Here is a 16,795-nt window from a genome sequence, read left to right as displayed (position 1 = left end):
TTTACAATAAAAGTAGCTTTATAATCTAATGAATCATATTAAGCCACGTCAATTTTTGGAATTACTTTTATGTAATCCCATTGTCTAGAGTATTTCTCTAAACAAAATGTCCTCACATACGACCCTAATGAGTGATTGTATATGACTCCCCTTTTATGATGGAGAATTAGACATGTAAACTAACCAACAAGGAGAAATAAATTGTAAAGCTACAAAAAATTACATAGGACTGCAATTTTACCATGACTTGTTATGGTGATTGAATCTAGCGTTTATCTGGACCAAATATACATACCTTTGGTAGAGTCATTACTGACAAGATTTTGTGCAAGGGAAAAAGTTCAAACGACCCGATGTCCTAAAGAACAGAATGCACAACAGGAGAAACAAGATAGCCATCTCTTATGTGAAGGCATAATCGAGATTACTGGGGAGCTTTGCGGCTGTGATTCTGACGGTTGCTTTTGCTTCTCGGCAGGTACCTTTATAGAATCACTTTTTTCTCTTTCCCCTATCAATCTTCAGAGAGACAGAGAGAGAGAGAAAATAAAAAAATAAAAACAAAAACCAAAAAGAGTTAATCTATTTGCTCAACATATTGTAAGCATTACAATGACATATACATATGAAGTTAAAGCAGATTCAATAACCTAATTAGGAGTATTTCTTTTAGTTTCTTTCTTTATTTGAATGGATGATTTGAAGTATTTATAAGTAGATGCTTCTATTTTTCCCCAGAGTTGGTTATTTTCTATGACATTTTCCTTTAATTTAAAGGTTTCGGCTACCATGTCTTTTTTGGAGAAGCCAGATGATTAACAATTTAAACACTCAAAGCTTAGAAATAACCAATAAGATAGCTACATGTTAACTAGTTTTAAGGTAACCAAATTAAGCATCAATCTAATTATTCAGACACAAAGCTGTAAGATGTACTCTTTAACTTCTTCTTCTTCTTCAATTTTTTTTTATTTTTTTGGCTAATTTAGAATGAGAATTGAGATTGATGTAGCTTACACTGGAAAAGCGAAAGATTGTGTACTCCCATCTGAATGAGTCGAAAGGCTAGACAAATGAGACACTTTCTTAGCAAGAGATGGACTTTCTTTAGTCTCATCTTCTTTATTTTCCTTTGTATCGCCCTTCATTGTCTCTGTGGCTGTTGCTTCATTTCTTCCAGACCCCTCGTTTAAACTTGATTTTTTGGGTTCAATGTCGGTTAATTGATTTATTGGAGGCTGGTTACTTGACAAGTCAATGAACGTACCGGATATGGGTGCTTCACCAGGCTTTTCTAGCTCACCAGATTTACTTAACCACAAGAGTTGTTCATTGGTGAAACTCATGTTACCCATGTGAATACTGAACAACGATTCATTGGAATGGACACTCCAATCCGGAGCTGTAGATTTAGTTCTAGCAAAAACATGAGATGGAATCCTGTATGTAACGGAAGCAGAAGCACCGGGTCTCTCCATCACCTGCACAGGAGGAAATTGTGTTGCTGACTCGTCAGTTGTGCTTGGTCCATTACTATGGCTAGAAACTACCAATGGTGGTGTCAGCGTTGCCAACTCATGACTAGATTGTTCGTGCTTGCCCTCAGGGTTGTCTGGAATATTCCCGTTGTTAGAAGCTGAAGCTAATCTATTGTCCTTGTCAAGGCTGGGAGAGCATTTTCCATCTGCAGGGGAGTTAGTGGTTGCATTTGCACTAATTTCCAAGGAGTCTTCAGACAGCGTTTCAGATGGTAAGGATGATGGTAATAAGAGTTCTAACTTTTCATTCCTAGAGTGATCAACTTCGCTGGTTCTTGTACTAGCATGTGCCCCCAAATCACCATTTGTTACGTTCCCAGTTTCAGATTCCACAACGGAAATCTTCTGGTTTGACTCAGATGATAAGGATGATGATGATAACACTTCTAAATTTTCGTTCCTAAAGTGATCAGCTTCACCAGTTGTTGTACTTGCACGTGCCCCCAAATCACCATATGTTAGTTTCCCGGTTTCGGATTCCAGAACTGAAATCTTCCGGTTTGACTCAGATGATAAGGATGATGATGATAACACTTCTAAATTTTCGTTCCTAGAGTGATCAGCTTCATCAGTTGTTGTACTTGCACGTGCCCCCAAATCACCATATGTTATTTTCCCGGTTTCATATTCCAAAACTGAAAGCTTCTGGTTTGATTCAGCTACCAAAAGTACAGGGCCAGTGTCATCAGGAAGTTCAGTTCTGAGGCCCAAATGAAAGAGCTCTTCGGCTTTGGATTGAGATTTAGATGATGAAGATGATGAGGAGGAGGACGACAACGACGATGATGACGATGAGCGGCTTAAGCTTTTGTGTGGAGTGTACAGATTGGCTTCAGCTCGTGTGGTCTCAGAAAGGGCCTCAAAATCTCTATCAATTTGGCTCCCGTGTCCAGGTTCCATAGTTAATAATGTTTGTGCTGATTCTTCCTCCAAAGGTCCAGTGCCATTGTTGTCGTTGAGTTTTGGGGTCACAGTATCACCTGCAGTTGATGCAAGTGCATCCACTTGGAAGGTGTCCTCCATTGAAGATTCAGAAGCAGAAGATGATAATATTGATGTGTGAACTAACAATGTCCAGGGGCACAAGAACTGCCTTCATGGAAAATCAAGGACCAATGTCTCTTCAATGTCTGATTTATCAAATATTATCTGGCTTATCCTGTCAGAAGAAGAGGGGATGAAACAAGAGTAAAAGATTGGATTTACGATCTTGTCACTAACCTTCAGGTTATTGACTTGCTAACTGAATGATATAATGGGAATAAAATCTTTTACAAGCATAACATTGCCAGCCAATTTGTGTGTGTTGGGGGTGAAATTTTTGCCAGTTAAATGCAGGATGGACCAAGAACTTTTGTTAGTATATTCTACTTAAAAAAAAAAAAAAAAAACCAACAACTTTTGTTAGTATACTCTGGCGCTGTAGTCTGTTCCCCTAAGACAAAGGTTCGGGTTCCGCCACTGATGGTAGAACACGAGTATTCACTCACCCTCATGCCCTCATGGACACACAGAGTAAATATACCTCCATCCATACATACTCAAATATATACATAATGCACAAATGTATGATTTTTCTGGGTTCATGTAGTCACAACATGCAAATCAAATGGTGGAATTCTGCTCACCCTCCCGACAAACTGTTTCATGTTTTGCATATTACCAGGACCTGTTCAGGCGCAATCCCTTGTCATTAGAATTTGGTTTTAGGTTGTGGAACCGCAAGAAGGTTACTACAAGTTCTACCAATCCATTAAAAACAATTATTTCCATTAAAAAATTTTGATATATTAATGAATTTAAAGCTACAAGCTAACATGCAGATAGGCATATATATATATATATATACAAGCCAAACGTATCATGGAAAGAAAGTAATGAAAGGGTAGAGTGAAAGACATACACATTCGAATGAGAGCAAAATTTAGGTGGAAGCAGCAAGCATCCGAAAATGCAAAAGAGAATGATGCTGGTTCCAGCCCAAATGGTCAGGCAATCGGCAAATCTCCCTTTCTGTACCTTCTACGTCAAGAAATGTTGGAAGGTTAGAGATGAAATGAAGAACGTGAAACTGGCAATGGTAGAGAGAGGGTAAATGGAAGGCCTTGCATATTTGTAGGCATTTCTTTCTATATTTTTTCAATCTCAGGCCAGGAGCAGTTATTAGCTATTCCCCCCAAAAGAAATGCTTTGTTAGTTTCAGTTACGTCCATCATTATTAGAAAAATGTTAACTCACCTCTTATGATTCTCGTAAGTTTAAGTTTTTAAATATATATACATATATATACACATACATTTGGGGAGTCGGGTTTCGAACTCCGTATTTATATTTTGAAGGCGGGGATAATATCAATCAAGCAATAGGCATTTGGCAAGTTTTTAAATATTTTACTTGTTGGGTTTATTTATTAAAAAAAATTATTGAATGAGAGTCTGACCCACACATAAAGAAAAATGTTAACGTAAATATAAATAATTAACTCGACTTCTTCCTATCGGCTTAAAATTTTTGACATAAATAATAATTTTATAAAAAAATGATGCTTATCTAAGAAAAATGTTTTGCAACCTCAATTTGTGTCTTGAATATATGTTTTTACTTAATAATTAAGGAAGTGTTTTTTTTAATGATGTTATGAATTTTTTATTTAAAAAAAAATTTAAGAATATAAAAAAAATGAATGAAAAAAATAAAATAAAAAATTTATTTTGCACGGTACGTATTCGGTCTAGGACTCCTTTTCTAATACATTTTTAGTGATTTCGTATGTTTAATATTAAAATAATAATAATTTAAAATATATTACATAAAAAGTGTGAAATAACAATGACATAATTTACGTTGAATAACATCATTTTTCAGGAAGATAATCACATCCTGGTTTTACATTAATGGAAAATTCTAGTTAGCTCCTTGGATTTACCCCCCTAAGTTTAACTGCTAGTGTATTTTATATTGTATATCTATATTATTTTATTTTTAAGTGTTTAAAGAAGTCGCACTAGTGCATTTGTATTTTTTCAATTTCTTAAATGTTTAAAAAAAGTTTAGCGGTCAGCCCAGCAATCAGAGCTGACCGACTTAGTAGCTAGGGTTGTAAAATGAACAGACTACTCAACAGACAGTTTGAATTCAATTCGATTAAACTCGAAATCGACTCGAATCGAATATTAATTGAGCATTCCTAAACATAGAAATAGATTTGATTATTAAACAATACAAACTCGTATAAAACTCAACCAGCTCGATTAATATTCATGAACAAATTTGTATGAAACTCGACTAGACTCATGAGCTCGACTCGTATATATTTATACATATATAATACAATATAATATATATATATATATAATAACCAATAATTATATATGTATTATTAATTATGTATATAGAATTATAGTGACTTATAGTTATGGACTTTCTTCTACATATACTATAAGTCTATAAATTTAATTTATAATATTAATATATCATATTGATATATTTATCTTATTCTTATCAAATATTGAATTGTCATATAAAAAATTATGCTTATAGGCTAATAAGGCTATAGGCTATAAGCTATAGTCATAACTTATTAATTTATAACTTATCACTCATGATTATATCATTCTATGAAGTAATATTGAAGACTTTACAATATTTTTATTAATCTATCATAATATAATTATTAAATACTTATCACCTATGATTATTAGATTCTATCATTATATATTCTATGAATTTATATTGTACTCATGATTCTATCATTCTATAAAGTATTGTTAATAACTTATCACTAGTTATTAATCTTATTACTTTATATATGATTAATCAATAATCACTAAACTCTAATAATAATGTATTCATAAGATTATCTAAACTATAGTAATATACTTGTTTACTGTTAATATGTCTTTTTTTACAACACTACTTGCTAGTTTTAAATATTATTTTAAATAACAATTAACATGTATTGTAATTTATAGACTATAGTATTTTTTAAAATAGAATACTCGTTTTGGTTAATATACGGTATTAGTATATAGTATTATTATATTATATTAATTAATATAACTATAAATTTATATTATGAGTACCAATTTGGACAATGTTTGATAAAATATAATGTTAGACGATTTTATAGTATAATTAAATATTATAAATAAATATAGTTTCTTTTTACAACACTACTTGCTAGTTGCAAAAATTATAGTATATAAAAATTAACATGTATTATAATGCATAGACTATAGTATTTCTCTTAAATAGAATAATATTTAAATTAGTATAGTATATTAGTATTAAAGCAAAGATTAATTTTGGCCTTTGGATCAACTATTTTTTTTCGTGGGACTCGGGAGCCGTTGATTCCTATTTTACCCTAGGGTTACAACTTACAAGTTACAAACTTGTAACTTTCCGTCTTTTACTCCTGTGCTATTTCACAATTTTACTCAATTGTCCTTCACTTTCTCTCAATCTCAGTCTCTCAGACTCATCGAGAAACCCTAGCCTCTCCTCAAGCCTCTTATGCTTACGCCAATTATTAGTTACCTCCTATGATCAATCATTCGATTTGAAAGGAATCGAATGCACCGCCTTCACTTGTTCTCGAGGGGTCTCAAGTCAAAACGGCTACAACTACGAGAAACCCTACCAGATGCAGCCCCTGACCCTTTTTCTGGGAGCCATGGTTGTAATCTCAGCCTCTAAGAAAGCATACGGTTCTTGACAAATGGGTCATTAAATGCATGCATTTCCAACCAACTGTTTTCCTGATTTTTTGGTTTGTGCATGCATTTTGTGGTTCTCTGCATTTATGAGTCGATTACCCAAGTTATTTTCCTTTTTCTATGCATTTGGTTGGGAATGTTGGCAGATTTGATTGATCTTATCCAGTTATAGTTTTATCTAAGTATTTTCGATGCCCCTTTCTGGTTCTATCCTAACTCTTTTTTACATTGTGATTTGTGGTATTTTTACGTTGTAGATCTAGATCAAATCATTTAAGTACACTGTCATTCATGAATCATCACCACTCAGCAGTTATATATGCAGGCTTTTGTGAGACTGTGACTGTCCAATGTCCATCACTTTGATTGTTAAGTTTATGTTTTTTTTTTTTTTTTGTAATTGTAGAATATGCCATGTTAGAACTTAGACTTTAGGCTGTTAACTTCATGTTTTGGTTATTTTGCTATTGTTTACAATTTTACAAATACCTATTCGAGCCTGAGCTTTTTATATCTGAGCTTGCCTACTGATTTGTACTTGAAGAAAAATTTCCAGTCTACTGTGAGTTCTCTCAGCCTCTCAGGCTATTTGTTATTTGATGATACTTTATTGTTCATGTTTGGGTTGATTAATCTGATCCTATGGTGATTTTGGCCTTAAGTAGTGGTGCATGTTTTATTTAACATGTATTGGTTGATCAATCTCTTACAATCTGTCTTCTGCTTATGTTCAATTTCAAGACTTAAGGTATTGGTTTTTGAATCTGTTTTGGTTGATTATAAATGATTATACATGGTTCTTGCTTTAAGTATTTAATTATGTCATCTTTAATATGTATTGTTTGATTTATCTTTTACAACCCGTCTTGTGTTTATATTCAATTTCAAGACTTAAAGTATTACTTATTGAATCTGTTTTGGTTGATTATAAATGATTATATGTGGTTCTTGCTTCAAGTATTTAACTATGCCATCTTTAACATATATTGGTTGATTTGTCTTTTACAATCTGTCTTGTGTTTATATTCAATTTCAAGACTTAAAGTATTGCTTCTTGAATTTGTTTTGGTTGATTATAAATGATTATACGTAGTTCTTACTTCAAGCATTTAATTATGCCATCTTTAACATGTATTGGTTGATTTATCTTTTACAATCTATCTTGTGTTTATGTTCAATTTCAAGACTCAAAGTATTGCTTCTTGAATCTATTTTGATTTATTATAAATGATTATGTACGGTTCTTGCTTCAAGTATTTAATTATGTCATCTTTAACATGTCTTGTTTGATTAATCTTATCCAATCTATTTTGTGTTTATGTTCCAACTTTAAGTATTTAAATATGCTTTCTTGAATCTGTTTTAGTTGATTATAAATGATCATATATGGTGATTGCTTCAACTATTTAATTATGTCATTTTTAACATGTCTTACTTGATTAAGCTTATCCAATATGTCTTATGTTTATGTTCTTACTTCAAGTATGAAATGGTGTTTTGTTTAATATGTTTTGGTTGATAAATTTTATCCAATTTGTTCTATGTTTATGTTGTTGAGGTGCCTTACTTTTGGAGGCACATCGAGCCACTAAGGCAAGATTGTATACTAAAATTGTTCGAGTCAAATTAGTTTGACTTTAACATATATTTTAGTGGATATTAATCAACATATCAACCTTGCCTTCTGGAGGCACATTGAGCCATCAAGGCAAGGTTGTATAATAAAATTGTTGGAGTCAAATTATTTTGACTTTAACATCTTTTAGTATCTTTGCTTTTGGAGGCACCTTGAGCCACTAAAACAAGGTTGTTTTGAGTTTTGGTCAGTGTCTATATGCTTATTGTATGTTTCTGGTTTTGTGTTTACAAAATATTAGACTCTAGCAAATGGGTGATCCAGTGGTGGAGTATGAAAATGAAAACTCTATTTGGATTAGTTTAGTAGAGCCCATAATGATGGAGATACTACAAATACTCATGCCCCTAATACTGTGTCTACTGAGGACCATTCCACAGAAGTTCAAACAGTAGCCTATGAAAGAAAAAAAGAAAGATGACTTCTCATATATGGAATGATTTTGTCGAAATTGATAGAGATGGAGTTAAACAACTTCAATGTAAGTGGTGTAAAACGTTGTTTAAAGATTCTCGATCAAGTTTTATGACTACACTACGTAGGCACTTGCTAATTGATTGAGCTGAAATATTGCATATTTTATACAGTTAGAACCAATATATTTTATTTCATTACATTATTATTGGTATTAGATGAAAAAAATGATTAAGACGTATAAATCTAAGTTGTGATTTAAATTGATAAATAGTATGGTTTTGGCTTAATATTATAACTTGTGATTTAATTGGACAATGTTCCTTTACATGCGTAACATATTTTTGATATTCCATTTTTTATTTTTATTTTTATTTTATTTTATTTTATTTCTAATTTTTATTTTTATTTTTTTATATAGGCTAAGAAATGCAACGGACTTAATGGAGAATTCACTATTTACTTTTGACTAGGGGACTTTTTGACTCATGCAACAACTTTTGACTTGGGATTAAAAAGGATTTTTGACCTTATCATTTGGGGAGTTCAAGACTTACGACAACTTATAATTCTCTTGGGCAAAATTCATGCCGTAATTTGATTGGAGACTTTGACCTAGTGAGACCTTCTCTCCATTTTAATTCATTGGGCGCCGCACGGAAGCATAATAACTCTTTTCTTGAAGGCTACACGAGTAAAAGGGATATTTTTCTTTGGGAGGATATATATGAAAGGGCCACACATAGAAATTTGAGACGCACACAGCGCTGTTGAAGAACCTTGAAGCGTCCACTGCCGTTAGCCAGCCTCCTCCACTACTTTTCAATCTCCATCTCCGTTCAATTAGCTTGCTCTTTTCATTCCCTACTTTTTATTTAATTTCAGTTTAAAGTTTATGGAATATTTTTTAGATTTTTGGCTTAGAAGTTTGGGCAATTTATTTGCTCTTTATTTACTTCGTGTTATTTATTTTTCTCGCTTCTTTAAACTTTCATTTAATAGTGATTACAATTACTATGGATTAATTTTAAGAATTTGTAATTTGAACACAAGGATGAACTCTAGAATCTTGATTTTGGGACTTTTCAATTTTCAATTCGTATTTTGTCAATTACTTTCTAATCTATTTTAATTCTTAACTTAGTTTTATTAATCTCTTAGTTTCATTGCATATTAGATTGATTAAAGTTTAATTAGGATTTAAATAATTTCAGTTTTATTGTTTAATTTTTAGATTAATTAAGATTGTTCAGTTTAGTTAATTCTTTGATTGTTAATTTCAATTTGTTAATCTTTTACATTTCATTTCGACACTCAAAAATCTAAAAATATGAATATAGTCCATGACTAGTGCCCTTTTTCATTCTTGTTGCACTTTTCCATCCATTGCACATACTATCATTTTTATTTTTTCTTTGTGAATATTTTCACCATTTTAGACGAGTTTGATTTTAAGTAACTTTTCTTGAGGAGACGATTTAGAAATATATTCCTAATTATTACGCGACATCCTCTTGCACTTGGAATAGCCTTTGTGCTACTCATTTTTGAGTGGGTCAAGTTTTTAATGCCGTTGCCAGGGAATAGTTATCTAATTTAAATTTAAACTCGTTATTTTTTTTTTTTCATTTTTTTCACTATATTATCTCTGATTACATATTTCATTTGCCATGTACCACTAAATCACTTGAATCTTATTTATGCTATTTAGACTGATGTTTCATGTCATGGGTAAGAGACAGTTCAAATAGGCTGCTTAGAGTCACATCGAGTGTTGAGAGTACTATACACAATTCAGAATAGATAGCTCTTCTATCTCTTCTATGAGCGAGGATATTGAAATTGAACAAAATATGATTGCACCTGTACCACGCACTCTTAAGGATTATTTACAACACACTCGCACCACTACACCTTCATGCATTGTTTTACCCGAAGATACACCTAATTTTTTTATTAAGCATGGTATGATGTCAGTGATACCTCAGTTCCACAGGATGGATTCTGAGAGTCCTTACTAGCATTTGACAGATTTTGAGTTGGCTTACACTAATTTTATTACTAGGGCCATTACTGATGAATTTATTAGACTTCGTTTATTTCCTTTCTCTTTAAAGGATAAAACAAAGATTTGGTTTAATTATTTGAGGCCTAATTCTATTTCTAGTTAGTCTGATATGCAGCGTGAATCCTTACAAAAAAAATTTCCTTTTCAGAGAACTCAGTTTTTGCAAGAGCAAATAAGCCAATTCAATCAGAAACTTGATGAGATTTTTCAAGCTAGTTGGAAAAAATTTAAAGATTTGATAAATATCTATCCACATCATGGTTTCAAATCTTGGAGGTTGGTGAGTTATTTTTACATTGGTCTCACTCCAGAATGCAAGCAGTTTGTTTAGACGATATGTAATGGAGAATTCTTTAGCAAAGAACCCGATGAAGCACTATCATTTTTTAACTATCTTGCCTAGAGTGCACAACAGTGGAATACTCGTACTGATCGAGTGCCACTAACAGCACAACCACTAAGGGCTATTTCTGGAAGTGGCAGATATGAGTTTAAGGAAGACACTGATGTTCAAGCCTGAATAACGGCTTTAACTAGAAGACTGGAGATTATGGAAATGGAAAAAGTGAAGGCTGTGAAAGTAGTAAGGGCATGTTTTATATGTGTTGATTCGAACCATAAGATCCAAGACTGCCCGATTATGCCAGTATTTCAAGAAAGTAGGTCTGACCAGATGCAATCAGCTAACTGGGTTAACAGAGCACAAAATCAGCCTTTTTCCAACACATATAATTTAGGGTGGAGGAATCACCCAAATTTCTCATGGAGAAATGATCAGCCTAGCTGGTCTCCACCATCTTCGCAGCAACCATTTCATCAAGGTGCCTCTCAGCACCAGTATCAGCCATATCAAAGTTCTCAGAGCTATCCTTTTGTAGTTCATCCTAGATTTCAGTCTCATGTAGCTGCACAGAGTTCTCAGCCTCCGTCATCTACAAAGAAGTCTCTAGACGACAGTATGACACAGGTGGCCAATACACTTCAGCAATTCATACAGATTCAGGTCACGATAAACAATCAGAACACTCAGGCCATAAATGAGTTGCGATACACTATTAATAAGATGAGCACGACCTTGAGTACCCTAGAGAAAAGAAAATTTCCAGCACAGCTTCAGCCTAATCCTCAAGTATACAGACAACAATAGCAAGTGCATAATGTCTCAGGGGACCTTTTTGAGACAGCGAAGGCCGTTCTTACTTTGAGAAGTGGAAAGGAAGTTCCCCAACCAAAGATGACTATGGACACACAGGTAGTTGCTCCTACATCTAAAGATGCAGTAGAGACTGGTGAAGCTAAAAAAGAACCAAAGGTAGTGAGACCAGAGCTGAAGAAGCTTGTGAGTGTAGATACTGAAACTAGTAGGGGTACCAACCTGTGGTTCCCTATCCTTAGAGACTGGCAGCTGGCCAAAAGAACAAATACCACACTGAGATTCAGGAGATTTTCAAGCAAGTAAAGATTAATATTCCACTCTTGGATGCCATACAACAAGTGCCTTCATATGCAAAATTTTTGAAGAACTTGTGCACAATGAAGATGAAGCTGAATGTAAAGAAGAAAGCTTTCCTAACGGAGCAAGTCAGTGCATTGATATTGAGTGAGACTCCTCAGAAGTTTGGAGATCCCGGCTTTCCCAACATTTCCATTATGATCGGTGACTCATGCATTAGGAGAGCTTTACTTGATTTGGAAAGTAGTGTGAACTTGCTATCATTCTCAATGTATGAGCAGTTGGGATTGGGTGAGCTAAAAAAGACTTCCATCATGCTATAGTTGGCTAACATATCAGTTAAGGAACCGAGGGGTATTGTAGAGGATGTGCTGGTCCACGTGGACAAATTTTACTACCCAGTGGATTTTGTAGTTCTTGATATGCAGCAGCCAGCCTCCACTATTTACCAAGCTCCTGTCATCCTTAGAAAACCATTTCTAGCTAAATCAAATGCTTTGATTAATTACAGAAGTGGAGTTCAGAAGCTTACTTTTGGGAATATGGCACTTGAGTTGAACGTTTTTAATGCTTGCAAGATGCCAGCACATTTTGATGACACAAGTAATTTGATTGCTTTGGAGAGTTTGACACCGACATAATTTATTTGCTCAACTTTTCCTTTCTTTGATAATGATTCTATTTTTCAAACACCTAAATTTTTACTTGATGAAAAAACTGACCATGTTGATGAAGATGTATTTGAATTTTTTGACTGTTTTGTAGTTCTTTACTACTTGAAGTACAATTTGCAGGTGCAAGATGGAAGTCCCAGTTTGAAACTCTACCACCACTAGACATACTTAAATCTTCAGAGGAAGAAGTTCTCCAGTTGGAACTGAAACCACTTCCTCATGATTTAAAGTATGTGTGACGCCCCCAAATCCTACGTACGGATACGGGAAAATCGAGACGTCCGGATGATGATAATACGAGTCACTACCCTATCGACGAGTGCCAAATGTGTGTACATGCAACAAGTGTAAAAAGAAAACACGCAGCGGATAAACAAAGTTATATAACTAAGTACCATAATTTTTTCTTTGTTTAATATAAAACCGTTCAAAACATACATAATAAAATATTACAAGCCACAAATATTGTTCAACCCAAACTACAAAGCATAAACTCCCAATCAATACTCCGGCGGAGCCACCTCCTCGAACTCAGCCTCCTCCTCCTCCTCCTTCTCGATCTCTGCATTAAAATCTACGGTACAAAAAATGGTGCCACAGGTAAGTAAAGATCTAAACGCCACTAGATAAAAATATATTAAAACTCAAACAATATGCATGAAAGATGCCAATGCACATATCCCATAAAACGATATTTTTCCACGCACGCCAAAAATCCCATTTGGCCCCAAAAACGTATTACTTTCCAACTCACGCCAAAAGTCTCATTTGGCCCAAATCCAACTCATATCAATAACCAATTAAACCGAATGCACCACGACCTCCCCTAGGGGTCATCCGCACACCCTGGCTCCTGTGTCACACCACAGGTAAGGACCACGCGCGTGACACCTAAATGACCGATGCCCAGTTCCTCGTCCCGCGCGTTCATAGCCAAGCATCCTCTAGCCCTCGCCAGCGAAGGGCCACAGCGTCGGTACGAGAGCGTTACCATCCCGCCCGCTCCCGTTGTCACTCAGCGACAACTCAGGGGACGTCACTCAGTATATTACGCTCCCGAGTGACTAGAGGAGATTCACCGAGATAATACCCCATCTCGGCTTGAGGTCGTGATACACACGCACCCAAAAATCCCTTTACACATATAAAATCAGATTTTCTCAATTTAAATAAAATGCACATGAATGCACCATGTAAATGAAACCTCAAGGCACAATTAACCAACCAATCACAAAAACAACCAAACTAAGTAATTCCGTCCTCAATCCATCCGACTCCTGAACTCCTCGGACTCAGTCCAGAATCAACCAACCAATCCAACAATTAATTGTAAGAGCAAAAATATATTTAAATCTAAAATAGAGTTTGGAAAACTTACAGCGCTATAAGGTATTTTTTGAAAGCTTACGACGTTGCAAATGGCGGAGAAAAAGCAACATAACAGTGTATTTTACATTGTGGTCGTGGGTAGTAAATTACCCACTTTTGAACGGGGACAAACCAAGACACGAAATTGATAAAGAATGGTCTAGAGATATTTATGAAGCTAATGGAAGTGAGCTTTGGCCGTGTGTGGCGGTGGAAACGGCAGTGGAAGTGCAAAAAGGGGCTGATCAGAGTTGAGCTCGTGGGTGCTGCTCCAGCAATGGATCGGGGCCGAAAATGGGTGGGTTAGGACAGCAAGAGGTAGGGGATGAAGTTGTGAAGAGATGGTGGCCGGAGGTGGAGTGACGGAGCCGGAAACGGCAAAAAGCCGTGCGGCTTAGATATGCTCTAGGTGGTGATCGGCGGCTCGGATGGAGGTGATTTTTGGTGGGGGTGTTCACCGGCCGGATGAGAGTTTTTCTGGGTGGGAGGTGTCGGCCGGCGGCGGTGGTTCTGGGTGGTTCAACGGACGGCGACGGGAAGGGGAAGGGAGAGCTCGAGCGCGCGGGAGAGGAGGAAAAAGAAGAAGAAAGAAAGAAAAGAAAGAAAAAGGAAAAAGAAAAGAAAAAGAAAAGAAAAAAGAAAAAAGGGAAAAAGAAAAGATGAGAGAAAAGAAATGAGGTCCAATCCTCATCTCCGGAAACTAAAAACTGACCCGATGAAAACGATTTTAAAAAACCATAAAACGACTAAAATAAATTAAACACCACATCAAATAAAATAAAACCAATTAAAATACAATAATTTAAAATAAAATAACTAATATATTAATTAAATTAAAAACAACTCCTTCAGTGAAAATACACGTGAAAACAGGTCATCACATCCTCCTTCCTTAAAAACAAATTTCGTCCTCGAAATTTGCAAGATTTAATACCAACTTGAAACAAGCCACATAATTCCACTGAGACCAAGTTTAAGAAACGTACCATCATTTACTCAAACAAGTAGGGGTACCGCTCCCTCATGTTTGCTACTCACTCCTAAGAAAAATCTTGAGCTAACGAATCTCCCCGTGCCATCTTTACCAGAGGTATCGTCTTGGATCTCAACTGTTGCTCTTTCCAGTCCATGATCTGTGAAGGAACACCCTCATAAGTAAGGTCCGGTTGCAACTGAATACGCTCTGGGTCGACAAAGCGCGGGTCTTGTTGTCCAAAACTCTTCTTCAAGGATGATACATGGAAGACATCGTGAATATCCCCAAAATATTCTGGCAAAGCAACTCTATAATCGACGGACCCTACCTTCTCCAAAATCTAAAAAGGGCCGACATATCTCAGATTTAGTTTCCTTCTTTTACCAAAACGTTTAACTCCTTTCATGGGAGAGACTTTGAGATAAACCCAATCACCTTCTTCAAAAGATAACTCTTTTTTCTTGGTATTTGCGTAACTTTTCTGACGACTCTAAGCTGCCGCCATTTTATCCCTGATAATCCGAACTTGGCTTTGCATCTCCTGAATTATTTCAGGCCCAACTATTTTATTCTTCCCGACTTCATCCCAACACAAAGGCGATCTGCACTTCCTCCCATAAAGAGCTTCATAAGGAGCCATCTGAATGGACGCATGGAAGCTATTATTATATGCAAATTCTATGAGCGGCAAGTGATTTTCCCAACTTCCTTGAAATTCCATAACGCATGCTCGCAACATATCTTCAAGGGTCTGAATAGTGGGCTCTGATTGGCCTCCGTCTGCGGGTGATATGTAGTACTGAACTTCAACTTAGTCCCAGTGCTGCCTGCAAACTTTTCCAAAACTGAGATGTGAACCTTAGGTCCCGATCCGACACAATATTCTTCAGTATTCCGTGCAACCGCACTATCTCTTTCACGTACAAGCGTGTCAACTTACCCAAGGAATCAGTGTTATTAACAGGCAAGAAATGAGCACTCTTCATTAACCGGTCAACAATCACCCAAACCGAGTTCTTCCCACAAGGAGTCCTCCGCAAGCCCACTACAAAATCCATCATGATGTCGTCCCACTTCCACTCAGGAATAGGGAGGGGTTGGAGCATACCAGCGAGTCTTTGATGCTCGGCCTTGACTTGACGGCATGTGTGGCATCTCTCGATATACAAGGCAATATCCTTCTTCATTCCATCCCACCAATAATTTTTCTTCAAGTCTCGGTACATCTTCATACTACCAGGATGGACTGAATAAGGGGCTGCATGAGCTTCTACCATAATCCGCTCCTTGAATTCTGAATCTTTGGGGACCACTCTACGATCTCGGAACTGAAGAATTCCATCTTTATCTATACTATAGTGCAACGTCCCTCGAGATTTTCTGACTCTTTTTCTGATATCCAACAGCTTCAGATCATTCATTTGAAGAGTCTTCAATTTCTCAAAATCAGCTACTCGAATATCAAGAATTGAAGATAATATCTCCTCTTGCTGTGAACTTTCAATAAGGAGTCTTCTTATCTCGCAAAGTAAAGAATCCAATTCTGACGATTCGGCTTCATCTTCCAAGTGCGACTTTCGACTCAAAGCATCAGCAACTATATTTGCCTTCCCCGGATGATACTTGATCTCGCACTGGTAGTCACTGATTAACTCTAGCCATCGCCTTTGCCTCATGTTCAGATTCTTCTAAGAAAACAAGTGCTTCAAGCTTTTATGATCGGTGTATACTTCGCAAACTTCCCCATACAAAAAGTGCCGCCAGATCTTAAGAGCAAAAACAATCGCAGCCAATTCCAAATCATGCGTCGGATAATTCTTCTCATGATCCTTTAGCTGACGAGATGCATAAGCAATAACCCGTCCTTCCTGCATAAGGACACAACCCAATCCAAATTGAGACGCATCGCTGAAGACTATGAATGGCTTATGTGGTTCTGGAAGTGCCAAC

The 16,795-nt window shown here is 35.8% G+C and overlaps 1 protein-coding gene across 1 annotated transcript; it reads right to left on the bottom strand.

The window, feature by feature from the left end:
- On the bottom strand, positions 1 to 3,699 carry LOC122281012 (uncharacterized protein DDB_G0271670-like). Its single transcript, XM_043092199.1, has 3 exons — positions 3,442 to 3,699; positions 1,018 to 2,697; positions 1 to 519 (listed from the first exon to the last, which is right to left on the bottom strand). Exons 2-3 carry the CDS (start codon positions 2,559 to 2,561, stop codon positions 342 to 344), a joined length of 1,722 nt encoding a protein of 573 aa, XP_042948133.1. The 5' UTR covers positions 2,562 to 2,697; positions 3,442 to 3,699; the 3' UTR covers positions 1 to 341.
- Positions 3,700 to 16,795: the final 13,096 nt, after the last annotated feature.

The sequence above is a fragment of the Carya illinoinensis genome, chromosome 11, assembly GCF_018687715.1.
Source record: "Carya illinoinensis cultivar Pawnee chromosome 11, C.illinoinensisPawnee_v1, whole genome shotgun sequence".
Taxonomy (NCBI): domain Eukaryota; kingdom Viridiplantae; phylum Streptophyta; class Magnoliopsida; order Fagales; family Juglandaceae; genus Carya; species Carya illinoinensis.
Note: the sequence above shows the minus strand (reverse complement) of the source record. Positions and strands in the feature narration are given on the sequence as shown.

Bases quoted from the DNA above. Each gene is read 5' to 3' on its own strand.
- LOC122281012 (XM_043092199.1), bottom strand. From the start codon at position 2,561: ATGGAGGACACCTTCCAAGTGGATGCACTTGCATCAACTGCAGGTGAT. The intron at 520-1,017 runs GTAAGCTACATC...GTCTCTCTGAAG, and splicing joins CAATCTTTCGCTTTTCCAGT to ATTGATAGGGGAAAGAGAAA.